This window comes from Scylla paramamosain, chromosome 10, assembly GCF_035594125.1.
Source record: "Scylla paramamosain isolate STU-SP2022 chromosome 10, ASM3559412v1, whole genome shotgun sequence".
Taxonomy (NCBI): Eukaryota; Metazoa; Arthropoda; class Malacostraca; order Decapoda; family Portunidae; genus Scylla; species Scylla paramamosain.
Window position 1 is genome coordinate 5,853,304 of NC_087160.1, and position 20,615 is coordinate 5,873,918.

Genomic DNA, 20,615 nt, shown 5'->3' on the forward strand with positions numbered 1-20,615 from the left:
AGAAAAAAAAAAAAAAAAAAAAAAAAAAAAAAAAAAAAAAAAAAAAAAAAGCTTGTTACAAATAAATTATATCTCCGGTATTAAAATGAGCAAGTTCTTGAAAATTCTTCATGAAATGATTAAATTTCTTTTCTGATTAGCATACTGACTTGGTTTTCTTCTTTTTTTTAATCATTGGCCACACTCCCTGTTAAAAATAAATAAATATAGATAAAAGTTTACAAAGAGAAATTAAAAATAAGATAAAAAATACATTTCACTTATGCCTCACATAAGGAGTGAGGGTAAAAAGAAACAATAACATAAGTTACAGTATCCATGGCTTCCTTAGGTTGTTTGAAACTGAAATTCAGAGAAAAAACAGATAAGCAAAATCACTTTGGTTCATAACTGTAATGCAAATGATGGGTGATACACTACCTGATGGGCGCAGCATCCCTGGTGTGGACCTCCACCCCCACACCCACAAGCTCCAACAACAGCAACAACAACAATGGTCCTGACATGTAGTAAAATACCTACATGTAACAAAAACAACTTTAATAGGATTAAAATGATAGCTCAATCATAAGAATAAAGTTTTCATAGTCCTTACTTTTGTGGAACTACATTGGTGTTAATTACTAACTTTATGTACATTTTGTTTCATAAAAGGACTCAACTCATAATATCAAGTCTGAAAAAGTTTATTTTTCTAAGCATTTTGAACTCATTATCATGGAAAGGAGAAAACATCTTTTATAACATGCCTTAACTGTTACTTTAATTAAACCTAAGTTCTGCTTTTCATTTTGAATGCCATACACACACACACACAAAAAAAAAATAAAAAAATAAATAAATAAAAAAAAATAAAAATAAATAAATAAAAATAAATAAATAAAATAAATAAAAATAAATAAATTAATTATTTAATTAATTAAAAAAATAAGTAAAATAAAATAAATAAATAAATAAGAAAAAAATAATAATAAATAAATATTAATAATAATAATAATAATAATAATAATAATAATAATAATAATAATAATAATAATAATAAATAAAAATAAATAAATAAACAAGATAACAAAGAAAAAATAAATATAGATAAATAAAAACAAATAAATAAAAAAATAAAAAAATAAAAAAAAATAAATAAATAAATAATAGAATAAAAAAAAAGAATATAAAGTATTTTTAATATAACTATTTTTCCCAAACATGAATGGTGACATCTGAAAAATACAGAATGCTCAAGCTTTCAAATGGCCTCATCTTGACATTCCAAGTAAAGAAATAACATTAAGTGCACATCACTCACAGTTTTTATAATGGATCCACCTTGGCCAATCCCAACCAATGAACAGCTAATACAATACCAATCTGAAGTTTCCAGATTGCATGCAGTTAAGTTATCAATGGTCTTTTATTTTCATTGTGTAAAACTTAGTCATTAATCATCTTCATCTGCATGTAATATGGTCATTTTTTTTCTCACTGTACCCATTACTCCTTTCATCTTATCCCAAGTCCCCAGGGCATCTGGTAAGTTGTCAAACACAATATGATCTGATACATCTACCGTCCATTTGTCAGGAGAAGGCAGACTTTTGTAAGGAGTACAGGACTCAGGTATCACTGTGCCCAACTGGAAGCCCTTGGAGAGAGACCTGTGATGTCGCTTTGTTTTTGTTTTCTTTGTACTTGTACCATCACCACTACAAGAGTTTTCTGACTGAGATGGGTCTGTACTAGAGGTGAGTGACAGTTGGCTGTCTTCAGAGTCTTCTTGGCTCTCTCGGTTTCCATCACTGTTGTCAATGTCTCCTTTGGTATCACTTTGTGTGGTTTCTTTCTCTAGTTCCTTCAATATCCTCTGTTTCTTGACTGTAAGGCTCTCCATGGACTCTTGGGAGTCATCAGTTATTTCTCCATCTTCTACCTCAAGGACCTAAAAGTGAAGACTTATTGTAACTTCAAATGACACTTATCATTATCATATAACAAATAGCCAGATCCATTTCCAAGTTATCCAGCAAAGGCAAAAATAAAAAATATTTGTAAAGGTGCAAATATTGTATCTTTGTAGGAGAGCAAAGTCAGTAGACATGATATGTAATGAGTATAAAGGAAATGCCCTACTGATTCTTCAAGGCAAATAAATGTATATACCAAAGTAATTGGTGGTGAGCTGTAACAGGAAACACATACAAAAATTGAAGAGGAACTGGGAAGAGCAGGCCATTATTGAATGCATATAGGAAAGCTTGTGTGGATCAGATAACACTGAAATTACTTGTTGGAAAACATTTGATTCTGAAAAAAGAATTTTTCAGACTAAACTAGTCTGTGAAAATATCAAAATTTTAAGCATGAGAGGTGTTTCATCAAGAGTGAGTACTAGTTATGAGGTGTTGGAGGTGGAGTTAAGGCAACAGTTGTATGTTGTTCCTTTGTTTAGTATTTGTGTTGTGGCAATTCAAGGGGTAAGTGCAATGATGATAGATGTAGGACTCTTACTGTTCACTTTTCACAACTTCAGATAGAAAATTATGGACCTGTACTTCAAGTAAATGTGAAAAATTTCACAGAATTACAACCATATCATGTGGTCTGCTGGGAATGCTACTGAAAGAATGGGCATTACAAATGAATGAGTAAGTGAGCAGCCTAAGATATTGAAAAGATCTAAAACTTATGAGGAAAGCTGCAGGGAAAAAACTCATTATTGTGAAGCATCATGTACCAATGAATGCTTACCCTCTTGATGGATGGAGATTCTTTTGTATCTGGTGGAGGAGGTGGAGGAGGGTCTTCTTCAGGTAATGGAGGGTTAAAAACAATATCTTCTGCTTTACCTTCACATTCTGAAAAGAAGATGAATACAATATCAGAAGCTGCATAAAATAATTTCTAAGTATACTTTGCATAAATGCTTATGTTGCCATCCAGAAACAATACATAAGAAAATTCATCCAGGATTCAGCCTGAGATGAGGAGCTTGTGTTGTGAATAGTGTGGATGATGAAAACAATGGAAGCGTATGGAAGGTTTGCTATGTCTGTTATATGTGAAGGAATAAAAATTGTGAAGCAGTCTAGTATGAGAGATGAGTGTGTGGATATAAGTAAATGGAGACTTCTGTTGTGGCCACCCACTGGGGAAGTTCTATGGAGTAGCTGTCAGAGAAGACTACACCCTCTTGAGTTTCGCACTTGCTTTCTCCAAAAGGCATAGCACTAAACTTTAGGATCACTAAACCTAGGGTATTGAAAATACTGGAAAACATGCTTATTTAATCTGGCTGCATGGCCCAGAACTGTATGAGAGTGTATTTTGTCTTCACATCTAGTGTGACATGGTGGTGTAGCATCACCACATGTAAAACTGTGAGTATGTGTGTTTTGTCCTCACATTCAGTGTGATGCAGCAGTGCAAAGGTTCAGCACCATCGCATCTCATTTGCTTGTGTATTTTTTTATTTCATTTTATTTTTTATTTTTTTTCATGAAATCTGGCATGAGTGTTGTGGCTAACATAAATAATTTTTATGTTCAGGTATGTGAACTGTACACAGAAATACATATACAATACATAGCATATATGTATTTGATTTTACTGTCTGTGACACCAATGGTAGGAATGCATGATCCATAATCCATGAAAATGCAAAACTTGAGGAAATAATGTGTGAAAGTAAGAATTTGGGACTCAGTGTGAAACCAGATGATTGCAAAACTCAGATGCCAGGAAACTCAGGGAGGGCACTGTTGATTAGAATGGAATAATGGAAATTCTTTTTCTTAGTGCAACCAGTCCTCAGCAGTCATGGGTTCAACATTCGTGGTTTTGATCAGTTGTGGAATACTGCAAGAAGGGAAATGGATGTGGACTAAATTTTTCACAGGATGTTACCAATTCAAATCTCATGCACAACATAGCTCACCATGACACACACACACACACACACACACACACACACATATGGTATCTGCCACACCAACCTGCAATCCATTACTAGTGGATTTTCAACATTCATGGATGTCTTTGTTAATGAACCCCACATGAATGCTGAGTGCTGGCTGTATTGGCATATGTATGGGCAGTATGCAAGAGAAGGCAAAGGTTGAAGTCCTAAGGAGGGGCCAAAAGTGCAATCCAAAGAAAATGACACAAGCTGCACTTGGCCATGTGGCTGTAAATTGGAATCTAATAACAGAAACTGACCCACATAAACATGAAATTTATCTTTAAAAAATGACAAAGACATTAATAATGATGTACATTGGTAATTTTCAAGGATGTCACCATAGCCTTCACACTTGGGGCTAAAGCAATATGACATTACCTTCCACTTCCATTTCTATTGAGAGAGGTGGAGTTTTGCTCCTTAGTTCTGAATCTTTTAGTTTTTTCTTCTTATAGGCTTCAGCTTTGTTCTGGTTCATGAAGTGCAGGAATTCTGACATCTGGTGGCACGGCTGCATTGGTGGGAAGTTATATTTCTGTGACTCCTGGTGGACATGAACGTTTTGGTTAGATTTGGTGGACAAAAGTGATTAATACCGCGGAGAACAAAACTCTTTGTCTATCATAAATGCCAAACATAGCAACAAGTTTCTTGGCTACTTGCAAAACATTGTTTCCATTGTGTCCAAATTGTTTAAGACTATGATAAACTGAAGACCATGAATGTGAAATGCAGCTTTATATTGTATACATGATTGAAATTACACCATTACATTAAATGATGCAGCTTTAAGGCAAAAAGTGAATGAAGTACCATGACACTTTTGGTACAGAATGGCTCACATGGAGATAACAAGGCAATATTGATACAGGCAGACAAAAATGGAAGCAATTAAAGTAAATCAAATTTTGCATCACATCATAAATAATCACCATTGGTATATATCACAACTCAATCAGAAATACTAAAATGGACAGTTAAATAACAATATATAAAATACTGGACTTTATACTAAAATACTTTATGAATATGGCTTTAAATAACTTTAATTTTTAGTTAATGCATCAATGAACTCTTGACTGCACAATGTGAAGCCGTTCCCAAAGGAGAAATGCAGATCACATCTGTTAATGATATCACACATTTTAAGTGGAGTATCATGCAAGGTACTCACATCTATGATTCCACGAGGTGCATTGTCATTGAAGCCGGGGAAACGGACTAACTTTTCTGGTTTGTACTTTACTGTTAAAGGTTCTGCTTCTCCCTCCTCTTCATCAGGATGTGACACAGCTAAATACAAATGAAAAATAATGCTTGCATTTATTTAAAAATGTATGACAGAATGAATGAGAAGGCAGTGCAGGTTACATCAAATGTATCATATATGTAAGAGTTTACTGAAAATTATTTTTGTTTTATGTAAGAAGGGCTCTGGCCAAGAGAGAGAGAGAGAGAGAGAGAGAGAGAGAGAGAGAGAGAGAGAGAGAGAGAGAGAGAGAGAGAGAGAGAGAGAGAGAGAGAGAGAGAGAGAGAGAGAGAGAGAGAGAGAGAGAGAGAGAGAGAGAGAGAGAGAGAGAGAGAGAGAGAGAGAGAGAGAGAGAGAGAGAGAGAGAGAGAGAGAGAGAGAGAGAGAGAGAGAGAGAGAGAGAGAGAGAGAGAGAGAGAGAGAGTGGAAAACGTCCAAAATTACCTCTTGAAAGCTTGAGTCATATGCAAGGGAAATATGGAAGCAGACAGCAAGTTCCAGAATTTACCAGTAAATGAGATGGAAGACTGAGAGTGCTGGTTGACTTTTGCAGAATGACTGAAAATCAAAGCTGCTATAGGATGAAGCCCTAAGTTGTCAACTATCAATATTTATGAAAGAATGTGTAAAAAACTATTTCTATATACAATAATTTATCTACAAACTAGTCTAAACAAATGAAAGTGAATGCTTATGTATAGGTACAGTGACAGATAGATCTTGTTTAGGAACATCTCTAATTAGATCCTCTGCCATGAAAGGGTTAAAATAAAATAAAGTTTCACCAACACTCATATGAGACAATGACAAAGATTGAGGTAACAATGGGAGATGACCCCAGCACTGTCTTTTGTGGAATTCTTACTATCAGAAATATTATATGCTTACTTCTTCCTGTTGCATCATACATCTTCACATCTGCCTGATGGACCTCAGCCTCCTTCAGCCAGCCAGGAGGGTAGCCTAGAACACGCATCCGGTAAATATACAGAGGGAGCTGGTTTGGTCTCAGTCCTAGAGCATGGCGCAAGTTGTCACTAATTTTTCCAGGTTGATACTGCCCATATTTATTCTCACAGTCTTCATGGTACCTCCTGCAATGCAATGCCAGTATAAAAGTTAGTATTTTTTTATAAGAAAGGATGATCTATGAAACACAAGGTTGATTCTTCTGCCAAATTCATCCAGGGTTGAAAAACCTGTTTTTTTTTTTTTTTTTTTTTTACCTAACCCACTGTTTTTTTGGGGGGTTTTATTGTTTTTTCTTGGGAGGATCAGTTTTTTGCTTTATTTTTTTTTGTTTATTCTTCATATCTATATGTAAATCAGCTTAAACAAGCAATTAAAATATAGTCCAAAGTGAAACAAAAAAGTTAGTTTTTTTATGTATAGGAGAGAGAGAGAGAGAGAGAGAGAGAGAGAGAGAGAGAGAGAGAGAGAGAGAGAGAGAGAGAGAGAGAGAGAGAGAGAGAGAGAGAGAGAGAGAGAGAGAGAGAGAGAGAGAGAGAGAGAGAGAGAGAGAGAGAGAGAGAGAGAGAGAGAGAGAGAGAGAGAGAGAGAGAGAGAGAGAGAGCAGGGGGAGCAATGAACAGGGTCAAATGCAACTGTCAAAAAATTGAAGGATAAGTGTCTTGAAACTACCCTCTTGAAAGAGTTAAGGTCATAGGAAGGAGGAAATACAGAAGTAGGCAGGGAGTTCCAGAGTTTACCAGAGAAAGGGATGAATGATTGGGAATACTGGTTAACTCTAGCATTAGAGAGGTGGACAGAATAGAGGTGAGACAAACTGGCGGAGACGACTCAGAATGCCTAACTTCACAGAAGCTGGTTTAGAGATGAGATGTGAAGTTTCCAATTTAGATTATCAGTAAAGGATAGAGGTTGCTCAGAGTAGAAGACAGGGACAGTTGAGTGTCACTGAAAAAGAAAGGACAGTTATCTGGAAGGTTGTGTTGAGTTGTGAGATTGAAGCTGTTAAATTTACATTCTTTAGAGATATAGGTTAAGAGGGGACCTGACAGAAGTCTTTAAGTGGTATAAAGGTTATAACAAGGGGGATGTAAGCAAAATTCTTAGGATCAGCAACCAGGATAGAACAAGAAATAACGGGTTCAAGCTTGAAAAATTTAGGTTTAGGAAGGAGATAGGAAGAAATTGGTTTTCAAATAGAGTGGTAGATGAGTGGAACGGACTCAGTAATCATGTTGTTAGTGCCAAAACTTTAGGGAGCTTTAAGAGAAGATTAGACGGGTTTATGGATGGGGATAATAGAGGGAAACAGGTAGGTATATTTCATACAGGGACTGCCACATGTAAGCCTGGTTGCTTCTTGCAGCTTCCCTCATTTCTTATGTTCTTATGTTCTTATGTTCTTATGAGTCAATAGATGGAGGAATTAAGTTTTTAAAAGCACTGAACAATACTAAGTTTGCTCTGCCCCAATCAGAAATTTCAGATAGGTCAGAAGTTAGGCATTCTGAGGCTTCTCTGAGAGAACTGTTTACTTCCTGAAGGGTTGGGTGTCTATGAAAAGATGTGGGAAAGTGCAGGGTGGTATCATCAGCATAGGAGTGGATAGGACAAGAAGTTGGTTTAGAAGATCATTGATGAATAATAGGAAGAGAGTGGATGAACCCTGAGGAACACCACTGTTAATAGATTTGGAAGAACAGTAACTGTCTACCACAGCAGCAATAGAACTGTCAGAAAGGAAACTTAAGATGAAGTTACAGAGAGAACAATAGAAGTCATAGGAGGGTAGTTTGGAAATCAAAGCTTTGTGCCAGGCTCTATCAAAAACTTTTGATATGTCTAAGGCATCAGCTAAAGTTTCATCAAAATCTCTAAAAGAGGATGACCAAGAATCAGTAAGGAAAGCCAGATCACCAGTAGAGCAGCCGAGACAGAAACCATACTGGCAATCAGATAGAAGGCTATGAAGTTATAGATGTTTAAAAATCTTCCTGTTGAGGACAGATTCAAAACCTTAGGGGAAGGAAATTAAAGCAATAGGACAATAGTTTGAGGGATTAGAATGGTAACCCTTTTTAGAAACAGGCTGAATTTAAGCAAACTTCCAGCAAGAAGGAAAGATAGATTCTGATAGACAGAATTTGAAGAGTTTGACTAGGCAAGGTGCAAACATGGAGGCACAGTTTTGGAGAACAATACAAGGGACCCCATCAGGTCCATAAGCCTTCTGAGGGTTTAAGCTAGCAAGGGCATGAAAAACATCACTGCAAACGATCTTACTGGGTAGCATGAAGTAGTCAGAGGATTCAGGAACAAGTCCTGGATCATCCAAGATAGAGTTTTTAGCGAAGGTTTGAGGAAAGAATTGAACTTTAGAGATAAATGATATGACAGTGTTGCCATCAGGTTGAAATACAGGTGGGAATGATGAAGAAGCAAAGTTACTGGAGATGCTTTTTAGCTAGCATTAGAAGTCATGAGGGGAGTTAGATCTTGAAAGATTTTGACACTTTCTATTAATGAAAAACACAAACTTGTTTAGGTCATGCTGATACAGGTTGGTTTGGTTGGACAAACCCTGTGTTAACTTGTACTGTACAGGAAATTAATAGGTCAGGCTTGATTACTTTTACATTTTTTTTATGTATATGTATATAGACCTTATTTATCAATATGATATAAAAATAAATTTTGACATGAAAAAAAAAAAAAAATAAATAAATAAATAAAAATAAAATCCACTTAATTTTTTTTTTGGCGGGGGCTTCTAATTAATTCATTCATTCATTCATTCATTAATTAATTCATTCATTCATTTATTTTTATTCTTCTTAATGCCAAATCTGCATTCATCCCATTGAGTTACCAGGAACAGGTGTTGTAAAATAAAGATCAACCAATAGATGAACCAAACTGATATTCAGCTCCTTCAGTTCTACTCACACAGACATCCTGCTGGACATGCGCTTCTTTCGGTTGGCACTTATTTTGGAGTGGTCCAGGGGAAGGGTACACTGAGCCATGTTGTGGTCCCCTGAACAGTTAAAACAAGACTGCTTTGGACGAGCTTCATTGATCTTCTTCCCAGTGAGCATGCTGAACTCAACATCAGTCAGAACACCACTACAATCCTGTGACAATTTGAATGGACTGTTAAATTATCAATAATCAGTATATATATATATATATATATATATATATATATATATATATATATATATATATATATATATATATATATATATATATATATATATATATATATATATATATATATATATATATATATATATATATATATATATATATATATATAAAAGATAACTCATACTTAAAATGCACATCTCAAATTTTTTTCATAAAAGACATATTACTTATCATATATTTCAAAATGCATTATATATTCCTACACTGCTCCAGCAGAATCAGTTATAGGACAATTGCAAATGCTATATTGATAGACTGAACAGGTCACATGCATGCATTGCCCCATGACTCTTGCAAGTCATTCCATGATATGCCTACCTTTCAAAGCCCTTTTATTTCTCCATCCACCTAACCAGTTTTACATAACTATCCCTAAATCAATTCTTTCACTTCCTCAATTTTCTCTTTTTTCCTTAACATCTTCCTACTGGTGGCACAATCCCTATGAAGTGTACTGAGCCACATCATGTATCTCTGTCCCCTCCTTCCAATAAGTCATTAAATCAGCCATGGAACTACACATACATCATCTTGACACACAAGTCAACTCCGGTAACAACTGTTGTGACAACCCTGCTCTGTGTTGGGCGGTGTCACCTGCCCATCACCTACACTCTAGGAGTACAGCACACTTTAAAACTTAAACCATAAATTAGAATTCAAACAGACATAAAAATAGATACTTCCCATGTCACATCTACATCACCCTGCTACCACCCTCCATGAACTAGTTCTTAATTTTTCCTCCCATAAACATTCGTCAGCTAGATTGGAATAACACTGCCATCATGTTCCTATCTATCATAAAAGGAATGGAGCGAAAGGATTGGGGGCCTACTCTTCAGTATTTTAATTCTTACAATAAGATATCTTGTCTCAGCTACCTCCTTGTAAGGGAGACATCAGCCTAATATACTGACAGGTAATACATATGGAGAGAGAGAGAGAGAGAGAGAGAGAGAGAGAGAGAGAGAGAGAGAGAGAGAGAGAGAGAGAGAGAGAGAGAGAGAGAGAGAGAGAGAGAGAGAGAGAGAGAGAGAGAGAGAGAGAGAGAGAGAGAGAGAGAGAGAGAGAGAGAGAGAGAGAGTAATAAACGCCTAAAAACCAAGCTCTGACTTTTAATTCTTATAGTAAGTATGTCCATTTTGTGACATCACTGTCTGATAACATAACTGCAAACAGACTGAATTCTTGTCATACACAAGGACTAACAAGAAAGAAAGAAAGGAGACTGCAAAAGGCCAGTTGGCCCACGCTGGTAACGTACACTGTCATAGGAAGGCACAACATCCAGGACTGCGGGTGGCCCAATGGGCTTCTCTTCCTCGGCCACTAATTCCTCCCCTTCTGTGTCAAGCTCCACCCCCTCAGGCATGCTGCTCTCTGAAAATTCAAGAGAAACGCCATATCCAATCCTCTGCAATTTTTTTTATTAAAGTTATTTCAATCTCTTGTTTCACAAACACTAAATTAATTCAACATTTATGTAACTCTCTCTTTTTTCTCTATTCAAAATACTGTCTGAAAAATCATATTCCCAACTGTATTACCCATCTGATATTTTTACAATTGTCCTTTCCTAGTGATCAATCCAGATCCTCCAAACCTGACAAGACAGACAGGTAAGTCACCAAAATTTATTGGATTTACTGGAAGGAATAAAATCTGAAGAATATAAAAGGACAGTCTAACACAAGAGTGGTCAACAGTTGCATACAACTATTAACATTATTACACACACACACACACACACACACATATATATATATATATATATATATATATATATATATATATATATATATATATATATATATATATATATATATATATATATATATATATATATATATATATATATATATATATATATATAATGCTCATGGATGATGCTTTACAAGCCAAATTGCTTCTTTCTCAACCTTTTATTTATGACTCCAGTGAACTTGTAACAACTTGCATTGCCAGAGTTACCTACCCACAAGGCTTTCATTTCCTTCATCTGTACTGGGCTCTCCAGTAAAATCCAGCATAATACTGGTGCTGGTTGCTTCAGTGCACTCTCCACTCTTCTCCCCATCCTGGATCCCACTGTCTTCTTGTGATGTGTCTGGAAATATAGGAATGACTAAACCACCCATCCCTACATTTTTTTTAAAGAGCTCTGGCCATGGGCAACTAAACATGGGATTGAAGAGAGAGAGAGAGAGAGAGAGAGAGAGAGAGAGAGAGAGAGAGAGAGAGAGAGAGAGAGAGAGAGAGAGAGAGAGAGAGAGAGAGAGAGAGAGAGAGAGAGAGAGAGAGAGAGAGAGAGAGAGAGAGAGAGAGAGAGAGAGAGAGAGAGAGAGAGAGAGAGAGAGAGAGAGAGAGAGAGAGAGAGAGAGAGAGAGAGAGAGAGAGAGAGAGAGAGAGAGAGAGAGCCTACTGATGGTGTCAGTCCCTCAAGATGACAATCTGAATGAGTAGATTCTAACCAGTATGAAATAAAGAAACAGGCATGCCATTCCAGATTTTACTAAAAAGTGGAAGAAAGACCAAGAATATGGTTATGGAGGTAGAAAGGACAGGGATGACAGAAAGTAAAGATTTTGTGCAGTGAGGATATGGGAAACATCTTTTACTTGCGTCACCATGTCAATGTTGAGAAAATGTGGTCATTCATAATTTCAAAAATTAATTAGTAAAAATCATACTTCAATTATACATAATAAAATGTAATTTCTTTAAACTTTAATAACTTCAATGTACACATACACATTGAAATACATCATTATCATTATCAGTGAATGCTCTTCTAGCATAAAGTTACTTGGGATTGCCTTTGGGTGAATTTGTTTTCTTAAATCTTTTTGGTCACTGCATAGGTGAATTACACTTTGATAGATACCTGCCACTAATCATTATGATGTATGCAGCAACTGATGATGACAACTTACCACACACACTGCTGCAGCCAACCCCTTCTTCAGAGTAACTCTCTCCCAGGGACGTCCTGACAGGATCTTCATCATTCTTCTCCTTTGGCATGGCTGAGGAGGAACACATTTTGAAATTTATTTTTTTATGAACTCTGTCGACTTCCATTATGCAAAACCATCTCAACTGCTTGTTCTATTGAACAGTACCAACCTATCAATTAATTTCCCTGCCACTAAAATCTATTGACCCTTTTATTTATCTTATTTGTTTAATTTTTTTGCCAGTATTATAAAGAAGACTACACAGCACTAAGAAACAACAAATAACAAGCTGGTATCTTTCACTAAGATTTTAACATGCTCCTGAAAATTTTATCTAATATCTTTTCCTTTTCATTTCCTTCACTTCTTATCTTTTCCAATTTTATAAGCCATCTCACCATTTTCCCCATTCGTCTGAATGATGAACATTATTTGTAGGTCATTAAACTTTTATTTCTTAATCTTTTGATTCTAAGCCTCTTTTATCCCTTCTCTAAACTTCTGTCTATATATTTCTCTACAGTTTCTGTTCTACATTGTAGATCAATTATTGGTACTACATGAGTGAAGAAACCTGTTGATGTATTCTTCCAACTCTTCATGGTTCTCCATCCCTATGCCCTTTTGCTAATCTGGCTGGTGTTTCAGGTGAAGGGGTACTTGTTTTCAGCCTGATATGCCTGGTACTGCCAGAAGAGTGTGCCCCAGTCAAATGAGTGGCATTAATACAGTAAAGATGAAGCTAATGCCAACTTATTATCATGAAAGCTTCTCATAAAATTCCTTTTACTATTGGAAAGGATGTATGTTGCATTTAATATGCAAAGTGATCATTATTATTTAAATCACAAGGCATCTATGAAGTTGAAGATTCAAAATAAAGACAAAGTCCACAGTGCTGTGTTTATTACTGTTTCTTTGGGACACTAACCCTTATAGCAGTACACAGATCCATTGTCTCTAGTTCTCATAAGAACTCATATGTCTCCAATACATCTCAATGGAACAGAATTTACATCGTATTTTTGTGGAATTGTATCAAGTTAATCAAAGTGACAATTATTTCACGTATATGAAAGTGGTGGCTAATTGCCAGTGTGTATGAGTTTTGCCAGGGTGGTTACAAGTTAGCAGGCCTGGAGATGGTGTGAATCACCAATCACCACAAGAGAGAAGCAAGGCATCCATGGAAGTGACGTCCCCAGTTAGGAGGTTGAAATATGTAGTTTGATTTTGTTCTGAAAAGGCCCTCACTGTCAATAGACTGATGCATGACAGCTTGACTTTGGCAGTGTCAAGGAAGCCAGTCTTACTAAAGTGAATGAAATGATTTATACTATTAAGTTTAGGTTGTTTGATTAAACCATAAGAAACAGTACTTTACTAGAAAAGAATGACTGCAAATTAGTCAAAACGCATCAAAACTTACCAAAAAAAATAGTTTTGTCCTTGCAAATAACATCAGTAAACTCATCAACACTGTGCAGCTCACAGTTTAAACCAGTCGCTCACAATACCACACCTAATAAAAAAGCGATAAACTTTTTAAAATCGCTGGCAGTGCTGCTATAAGTTTCCAACACATATATATGGAATACCTAACCTGACGTGGTAAATTTTTACAGTTTCACCAGTCTCTCTATTCCAGATGAAACTATTTTTTTCTGGTAGTTTTCTGCCCATTTTTTATTAATCTGCTTGTTGTTTTCTGCAAATCATTAGTTTTCATTTTCTACCACCCTTATCCCCCCCTTTCCTTTGAAACTAAAGATTTGTAATAATAACAAAAAAGCAGATTAATACAAATCAGACAGAAATAAAAAAAAAATGAATAATAAATAATAAATAATAAATAATAAATAAGTAATAATAATAATAATAATAATAATAATAATAATAATAATAATAATAATAATAATAAATAAATAAATAAATAAATAAATAAATAAATAAATAAACAAATAAATGAATAAATAAATAAATAAATAAATAAAAAAAAAAAATGGCTCTTACAAATAAGTAATGCACCAGTAACACTCCCTGGCAATGTTACCCCTAAGAGGACTGGCTGCCAGCTGGCTATTACGCACCACCCCCTACCCTAACCTTACCAAACTAATTTAACCTAACCAAACAAATTTAAGTTAACCAAACAAATTTAACCTAACTAAAAAATAACCTAACCTATCCAAATTAATTCAACCAAACTTATCTAACAACCCAAACTTATCAAACCTAACCAAACTAATCTAACCTAACCAAACAAAGCTAACCAACTAAACTAACCTAACCTAACCCAACTAACCTTGCTTCTCCCAATAACAGATAAATATTAAAAAAAAAAAATCATTCAGCATTATAAATAATTTGTGGTGGGTATATATGGGGTTCAAATTATTCAGAATGAGAAGCTCTATCTCATGAGAGGACTAAGAAAGGCCATAAGGAGAATGGTGTGAGTAAACGATTACCCTTAACATAACTTTCTAGTAAACTCCAGAACTCCCTGCCTGTTTCTGTATTTCCACTTTCCTATGGCTTGAATTCCTTCAAGAGGGAGGTTTTAAGACACTTATCCTTCAATTTTTTACTATTGCTTTGGATTCTGTTCTGGGACTGGCATCTCAATGTTTTTTTTTTTTTTTTTGATTTTTACTGCCCTTGGTCAGTGTCTCTCCTACATTAGAAAAAAAAATAGAATAAAATAAATAAATAAATAAATAAATAAATAAAAATAAATAAATAAATAAATAACCTAATCCAAATAAACTTAATCCAACCTAACCAAACCATACCCAACTAATCTATCCTAACCAAACCTAAACTACATACCTACCTAACCTAACCTAAAATCTTACCTTATTTAAAAAGCAAGCCAATATATATATATATATATATATATATATATATATATATATATATATATATATATATATATATATATATATATATATATATATATATATATATATATATATTATATTTTTGGTATAATTGCAGTTTCCCCCAATAAACCACACATAAGTATGAAGAGTCTCACGGTCTAGATCACACTGCTAGGAGCATTTCTAATCCCATATTACCTTGTCGCAAATGAATAATAAGGTTGGGACGGAATTTGAAAGATTTACCTCAGTTTTTAGCTGGGATCCTGTTTCCAGTCATTGAAAGGATAGTGAGTGTGTTCATGCAAATTTACCAGGAAATATCCCTAGATTTATAATATTTTTTTGGGGAGTTACATTACGTTTGAATAGGTTAGGTTAGGTTAAGTTAAGTAAGGTTTGGTAAGGTTAAGTTAGGTTAGGTTAGGATAGGATAGGTTAGGTTAGGATAGGTAAGGTTAGGTAAGGTTAGGTTACCTTAGCTTTCTGGTTGTGTTTGAATATACTAATGGTGGGGGTTCAAGGGGGTGTACAGCCCCCTGGTTATAATAGGTTTTTGGTTAGCTACATTTAGGGAAATTTCCTTGACTTCTAGGGAAATTTCCCTACATTTTCAGTCTATATATCATTTGTATGTGCAACCCAAAAAAACTCTGGTTACCCACAGGCCCCCAAGCTTGCTGGAGGGGTTGAGGGGTGTGGGTAGAGATTGGGGATATTGGGTGAAACTGCAAATTTACCTTTTTTTTTTTTTTCGCTGGCGGTGTTACTACTGATTTGCGACACATATATGGGGTTCAAAATATTCAGCACGAGGCCTAGCTAATAAGATACGTCACCAAAGTAGAACTGAATTTATATTGAAACTGGAATACTGAAAAGAAAAAAAATACAATCATATTAACTCAAAACATGACAAATCTCATAAAGTAATGGTTTCATATAAAAACAGACAAACGAATCTTTCGCGAATTCTGACACTGCAGGTACACTCCTTCTTTGGGTACAAAGTGTGATTTACCGAAGCTATTACTACACTTTGGACTTAAAATGTTCCACAGAAGAGACCCTGGAAAACTAAGAAATCAAATCGACTTTCAATCTCCATGGAGCAACACAATTGTTTAGATCACACTAGCAGTCCCTCTCATCTGTCTGGCCACACACCACACCACACTCCTCTCAGCCAGGAACACACCTCTATACATGCGGTACTTGCCTCCTAATGATTGGTTTCAAGCATTGATGCTTTAGGCAAGTTTGGTCAAGATGTTTGGTGTTTGCAGTGTTGTTATTACAGACTTGAGGTGTCATGTATGTAGAGGCTCCTTTTGATAATGTTGTTATTTCACTAGTTATATTGAAAAAAGTACTATGTTATTTGTTATCGATTGCTCCACTTTTTTTTAAATAAAATGTGTTTATTACACTTTTATTCATTCTGTTTATGCTGTTATTTGCACATTATTAAACAAAAAATCATGTTTTATTTTTTTATTTTATTTTTTTTTTACGAACTATTGATTAACATCTATTTGAAAATGAGAAAGACTAATTATCCTTACCTTCTGCTGTACTGAGAGCACACCAAGGGAGCGGACCTATAACAACGTTCAGCATCAGACAACACAACACACGCTAAGTGAAGAGATACACGGCCAGTGTTTGTCGAGGGCGTGTATTGTGCCTGCCGCCTGTGTGGGCCCAGGAACATCACTCCAGGCAGTTATTGACCCAGGGTAAATTCATGGTGATTTATAATGATATATAGTGGATAGTGTTGCAGTTTTCGTGAAATATACATTACTGTCTAGTCGCTCATATTGGTCTTGGATGTTTTGAGGGCTACGACGGTCCCATGAGCCCGTAGTCGCTCGTATCAATGGATCTCATGATTGGGATGTTTTTAAGCTAGGCCTTACTCACCGAAAATAAACGGTAAGGAAGGATGCCTGTATGCAAGGCATGTTTGTGTTTTCACCGCGCTGCGGGGAGGGAGGGACGTCTGGTGGCAAGGCCCATCATGGGATTTAATATTCCGGGGTAGGTCCAACTAGGACTATTCTGAAATACCAACACGGATTGGCATCTTAACCAACTCGAACCATCATCTCAACCAACTCGGACCATTCTGGATGTGTTTCAGCCTCTCCAACACACCATGCCGACTGCTTCGCTGACTGCCCCTGTAAATCTCGCTCGACAGGCAAACAGGAAGTTGCGAGCTGACAGACCTGCAAAGCCAGTTGAACTGACCTTTGAAATTAATGAGGAACACATAGCATCTAATTTTCTTCAAAACGATACAAGTGTAGGGGACAGATGTCACTTACTATTTGCAACACGAGCAGCTTCAGTTACTAAATAAAAAAAAAATAGTATGTTTATGGAACATTCAACTAAATCAAAAAGATAGTATGTTGATGGAACATTCAAAGTTCTGAGGCAGCCCTTCACATGCCTTTTTTTTTTTTAGCATTCATGCAGTGTGATGGAAACAAAACAAGCACATCTTTTATTTGCTCTAATGCCTGGTAAGAGATGCAGAGACTGCAAGTATTCAGTAAGACTAATTAAATCTTGGGAGAACAATTAAAAGTTCAAGAAGTAATACTTGATTTTTGGCAAGTGCCTGGCAGGCTATCTTAGATGTTTTCCCCAGTGTGGTTATGCGTGCTTGTGCCTTTCACTGGGAACAGGCAGTTTGGAGGAAAGTTCAAGAACTCAGCCTTCAGTTTGCCTACACAAACAACAATGAAACAAACAAATTTTTAAGACAATTGCTTTCATTACCATACATACCTGCTGAACATTTAGAAAGACTATTAAGATGTTATAAAAAAGCACTATTAAATCTTTTAGAGTATGTAAACACTGTGTGGATGAGGTCTGATGTGGCCTCCCACTGCTTGGTGTGTGCTTGCAAGGAGTGTAACAACAAATAATGATGTTGAAGGTTTGCACCACAGGCTTAATTTGAAAGCACATAAAGGCCAACTTAATTTCCATTCACTCGTAACATTATTGTATAATAAGGCAAAATATTTAACACTACAAGTGCATTTATCAGATGATGGAAAGGTATTGTGACACCAAAAAACAAAATATGCCAGGCATCATGGACAACTTGTAAAACTTCAGGACTAATTTTCTAATGGCCACAGATCAGCTAAAAATTTACTGAAGGCAGTTTCTCATTGCATTGCCGTGAATGTTATCGTCGTAATGTTATGTGTGAATTTTATTGTTTCAAAGCTTTTGTACTTTTGTTTTTTTAACTACTACATTTTAATTTTAATTTCTTAACTTTGTTGTTTTACATCTTAGTAATTCCAGGTTTGTTAATGATTAATTGCAAACAGTATCTTGGATGTATGAATTTTAAATCTTTTATACTTTTATTTTACAACTACTACATTTTAATTTTTATTTTCTGAGTTGGTCCACTATTCTGGTCTGAGTTTGGGGTGAACCAATATTCCAGCTATATGGTTGAGTAAATGGTGCACCAGCTGCTGCTTAACTGAGCAAAGCAGAGACAGGGAGGGTCAGAGAGCCTGAGTGTGGGAACAGTGGTGGCCACAAGAGGTGACAGGCAGGCTTGGCTGTCCATACAAGAGGATAAAACTAAAGTAGACTAAAGTGAGAAATTAGCTATCCATTATTATTATTATTATTATTATTATTATTATTATTATTATTATTATTATTATTATTATTATTAATTTATTTTTTTATCTTTTCCTTATTTTCATGAATAAGGGAGTCAAGAGGCAAAAGAAAACTAGTAGATAGTTATATGTCCTATGGAATCAGAAGTGGGATGGCAGGGTGAGAGACACTTGTTCCTGTGATGAGCTATGGCTTGCCTCTCATGTGTTGAAGAAGTAATGTTAATTGGCAGGTGTGATATGTAAATCTAAAGATCAAGTCAAATTATTGGCAAGGACCAGTATGGATGACAGCTTTATACATTATTAAGTTCTTGACAATGGCTGGCCTTTCAAAAACTCAAATTTCTATTTCAGAGTGAACTTTTAAGCAGCAAAGATGGATTTTCAACACCGAGCTGGAGGAAAGACTGGAGGAGGAGGACAGGCATCATGGTCAGAAAGCAACCGAGATCGCAGAGAGAGGCTGCGTCAGTTAGCTTTGGAGACCATCGACCTTAATAAAGATCCTTACTTTATGAAAAATCACTTGGGCTCTTATGAATGTAAATTGTGCCTCACTCTCCATAACAATGAAGGAAGCTACTTGGCACACACCCAGGGCAAGAAGCATCAGACCAACCTTGCCCGCCGTGCTGCAAAGGAAGCCAAGGAATCCCCAGCTCAGCCTGCCCCTGAAAAGCCTCGAGTGGAGATGAAAAAATTTGTCAAGATTGGTCGTCCAGGTTACCGAGTCACCAAGCAAAGGGACCCTGAGACGGGACAACAGTCTCTCCTGTTCCAGATTGACTACCCAGAAATAGCAGACAACGTGGCTCCACGACACCGATTCATGTCTGCATATGAACAGAAGGTAGAACCCCCAGACCGTAAATGGCAGTACCTCTTGTTTGCTGCCGAGCCGTATGAAACCATTGCATTCAAGGTCCCCAGCCGTGAAGTGGACAAATCCTGGACAATGTGGAACAAGGAAACCAAGCAGTTTTTCCTGCAGTTTGCCTTCAAGGTTGATCCCAAGGCTAAAATGGTTCCTCCTGTACCTCCACCTCTCTCAGGCCCACCAGGCCCACCAGGTCCACCAGGCATGCCCCCTCCTCCTGGGCTGCCACCACGGCCACCTATGATGCCATCTGGACCACCACCCCCAGGCATGCCACCACCACCAGGCATGCCTCCCCCGTCAACTCTCCGGCCTCCAATGAGACCCATGATGCCTCCTCCCCCAGGTCCTCATGGCCATCATGGCCCACATGGTCCACATGGCCCTCTCAGACCTCCCCCAGGTCCTCCAGGCATGGGTCCTCCACCACAAGGAATGCGTGGTCCTCCACCACCCCCAGGAGGACCACCACCTCCACCCCCTCCATTCAATCCAGTACCACCTCCTCCTCCTTCTGGAGGAGTGCCGCCTCCTCCACCTCCCAAAAATTAAGTACAAACAATATGAGGAACCCTTAAGGATTAAATATTAAAGTTTTACTATTGCATTGATACTTAATAATGCTGTTTTTGAACTGTTATTTTGAATTTGGAGGGAGCAAGATTGTCAGAAAACAATTCACATAATGTGAGCATTTTCATTGTAATACACTGTACTGAATTATTTTAATCATCATAAAGAAATCTTTTCATTTCATGTGTATTTCTTAACCTATTCCATCAGATCTAAATTTTGCTTTTTCTTCAGTGCAACATGAAATGTATGATACTGCTGATTAT

The 20,615-nt window shown here is 36.4% G+C and overlaps 2 protein-coding genes across 5 annotated transcripts; one reads left to right on the forward strand and one right to left on the reverse strand.

Moving 5' to 3' along the window:
• Positions 1–670: 670 nt before the first annotated feature.
• On the reverse strand, positions 671–16,860 carry LOC135104168 (zinc finger CCHC domain-containing protein 8 homolog). 3 transcript variants are annotated; one of them, XM_064011250.1, is made up of 10 exons: positions 16,791–16,860; positions 12,317–12,409; positions 11,359–11,490; positions 10,648–10,763; positions 9,117–9,304; positions 6,090–6,295; positions 5,127–5,245; positions 4,331–4,496; positions 2,743–2,849; positions 671–1,933 (listed from the first exon to the last, which is right to left on the reverse strand). In XM_064011250.1, the coding sequence occupies exons 1-10, from the start codon at positions 16,843–16,845 to the stop codon at positions 1,436–1,438; spliced, it is 1,680 nt and encodes a 559-aa protein (XP_063867320.1). In that variant the 5' UTR covers positions 16,846–16,860; the 3' UTR covers positions 671–1,435. The 3 variants fall into 3 exon arrangements, with proteins under 3 accessions (XP_063867320.1, XP_063867322.1, XP_063867321.1); XM_064011252.1 differs by lacking the exon at positions 16,791–16,860 and adding an exon at positions 16,445–16,595; XM_064011251.1 differs by lacking the exon at positions 16,791–16,860 and adding an exon at positions 16,424–16,540.
• On the forward strand, positions 16,824–20,527 carry LOC135104169 (splicing factor 3A subunit 2-like). 2 transcript variants are annotated; one of them, XM_064011253.1, is made up of 2 exons: positions 16,824–16,964; positions 19,254–20,527. In XM_064011253.1, exon 2 carries the CDS (start codon positions 19,276–19,278, stop codon positions 20,326–20,328), a length of 1,053 nt encoding a protein of 350 aa, XP_063867323.1. In that variant the 5' UTR covers positions 16,824–16,964; positions 19,254–19,275; the 3' UTR covers positions 20,329–20,527. The 2 variants fall into 2 exon arrangements, with proteins under 2 accessions (XP_063867323.1, XP_063867324.1); XM_064011254.1 differs by lacking the exon at positions 16,824–16,964 and adding an exon at positions 18,849–18,867.
• The last annotated feature ends 88 nt before the right edge of the window (positions 20,528–20,615 follow it).

Bases quoted from the DNA above. Each gene is read 5' to 3' on its own strand.
- LOC135104168 (XM_064011250.1), bottom strand. From the start codon at position 16,845: ATGCTGAACGTTGTTATAGGTCCGCTCCCTTGGTGTGCTCTCAGTACA. The intron at 12,410-16,790 runs GTAAGGATAATT...GTTCCTCCTCAG, and splicing joins TGCTCTCAGTACAGCAGAAG to CCATGCCAAAGGAGAAGAAT. The intron at 4,497-5,126 runs GTGAGTACCTTG...CATGTCCACCAG, and splicing joins CACCTCGTGGAATCATAGAT to GAGTCACAGAAATATAACTT.
- LOC135104169 (XM_064011253.1), top strand. From the start codon at position 19,276: ATGGATTTTCAACACCGAGCTGGAGGAAAGACTGGAGGAGGAGGACAG.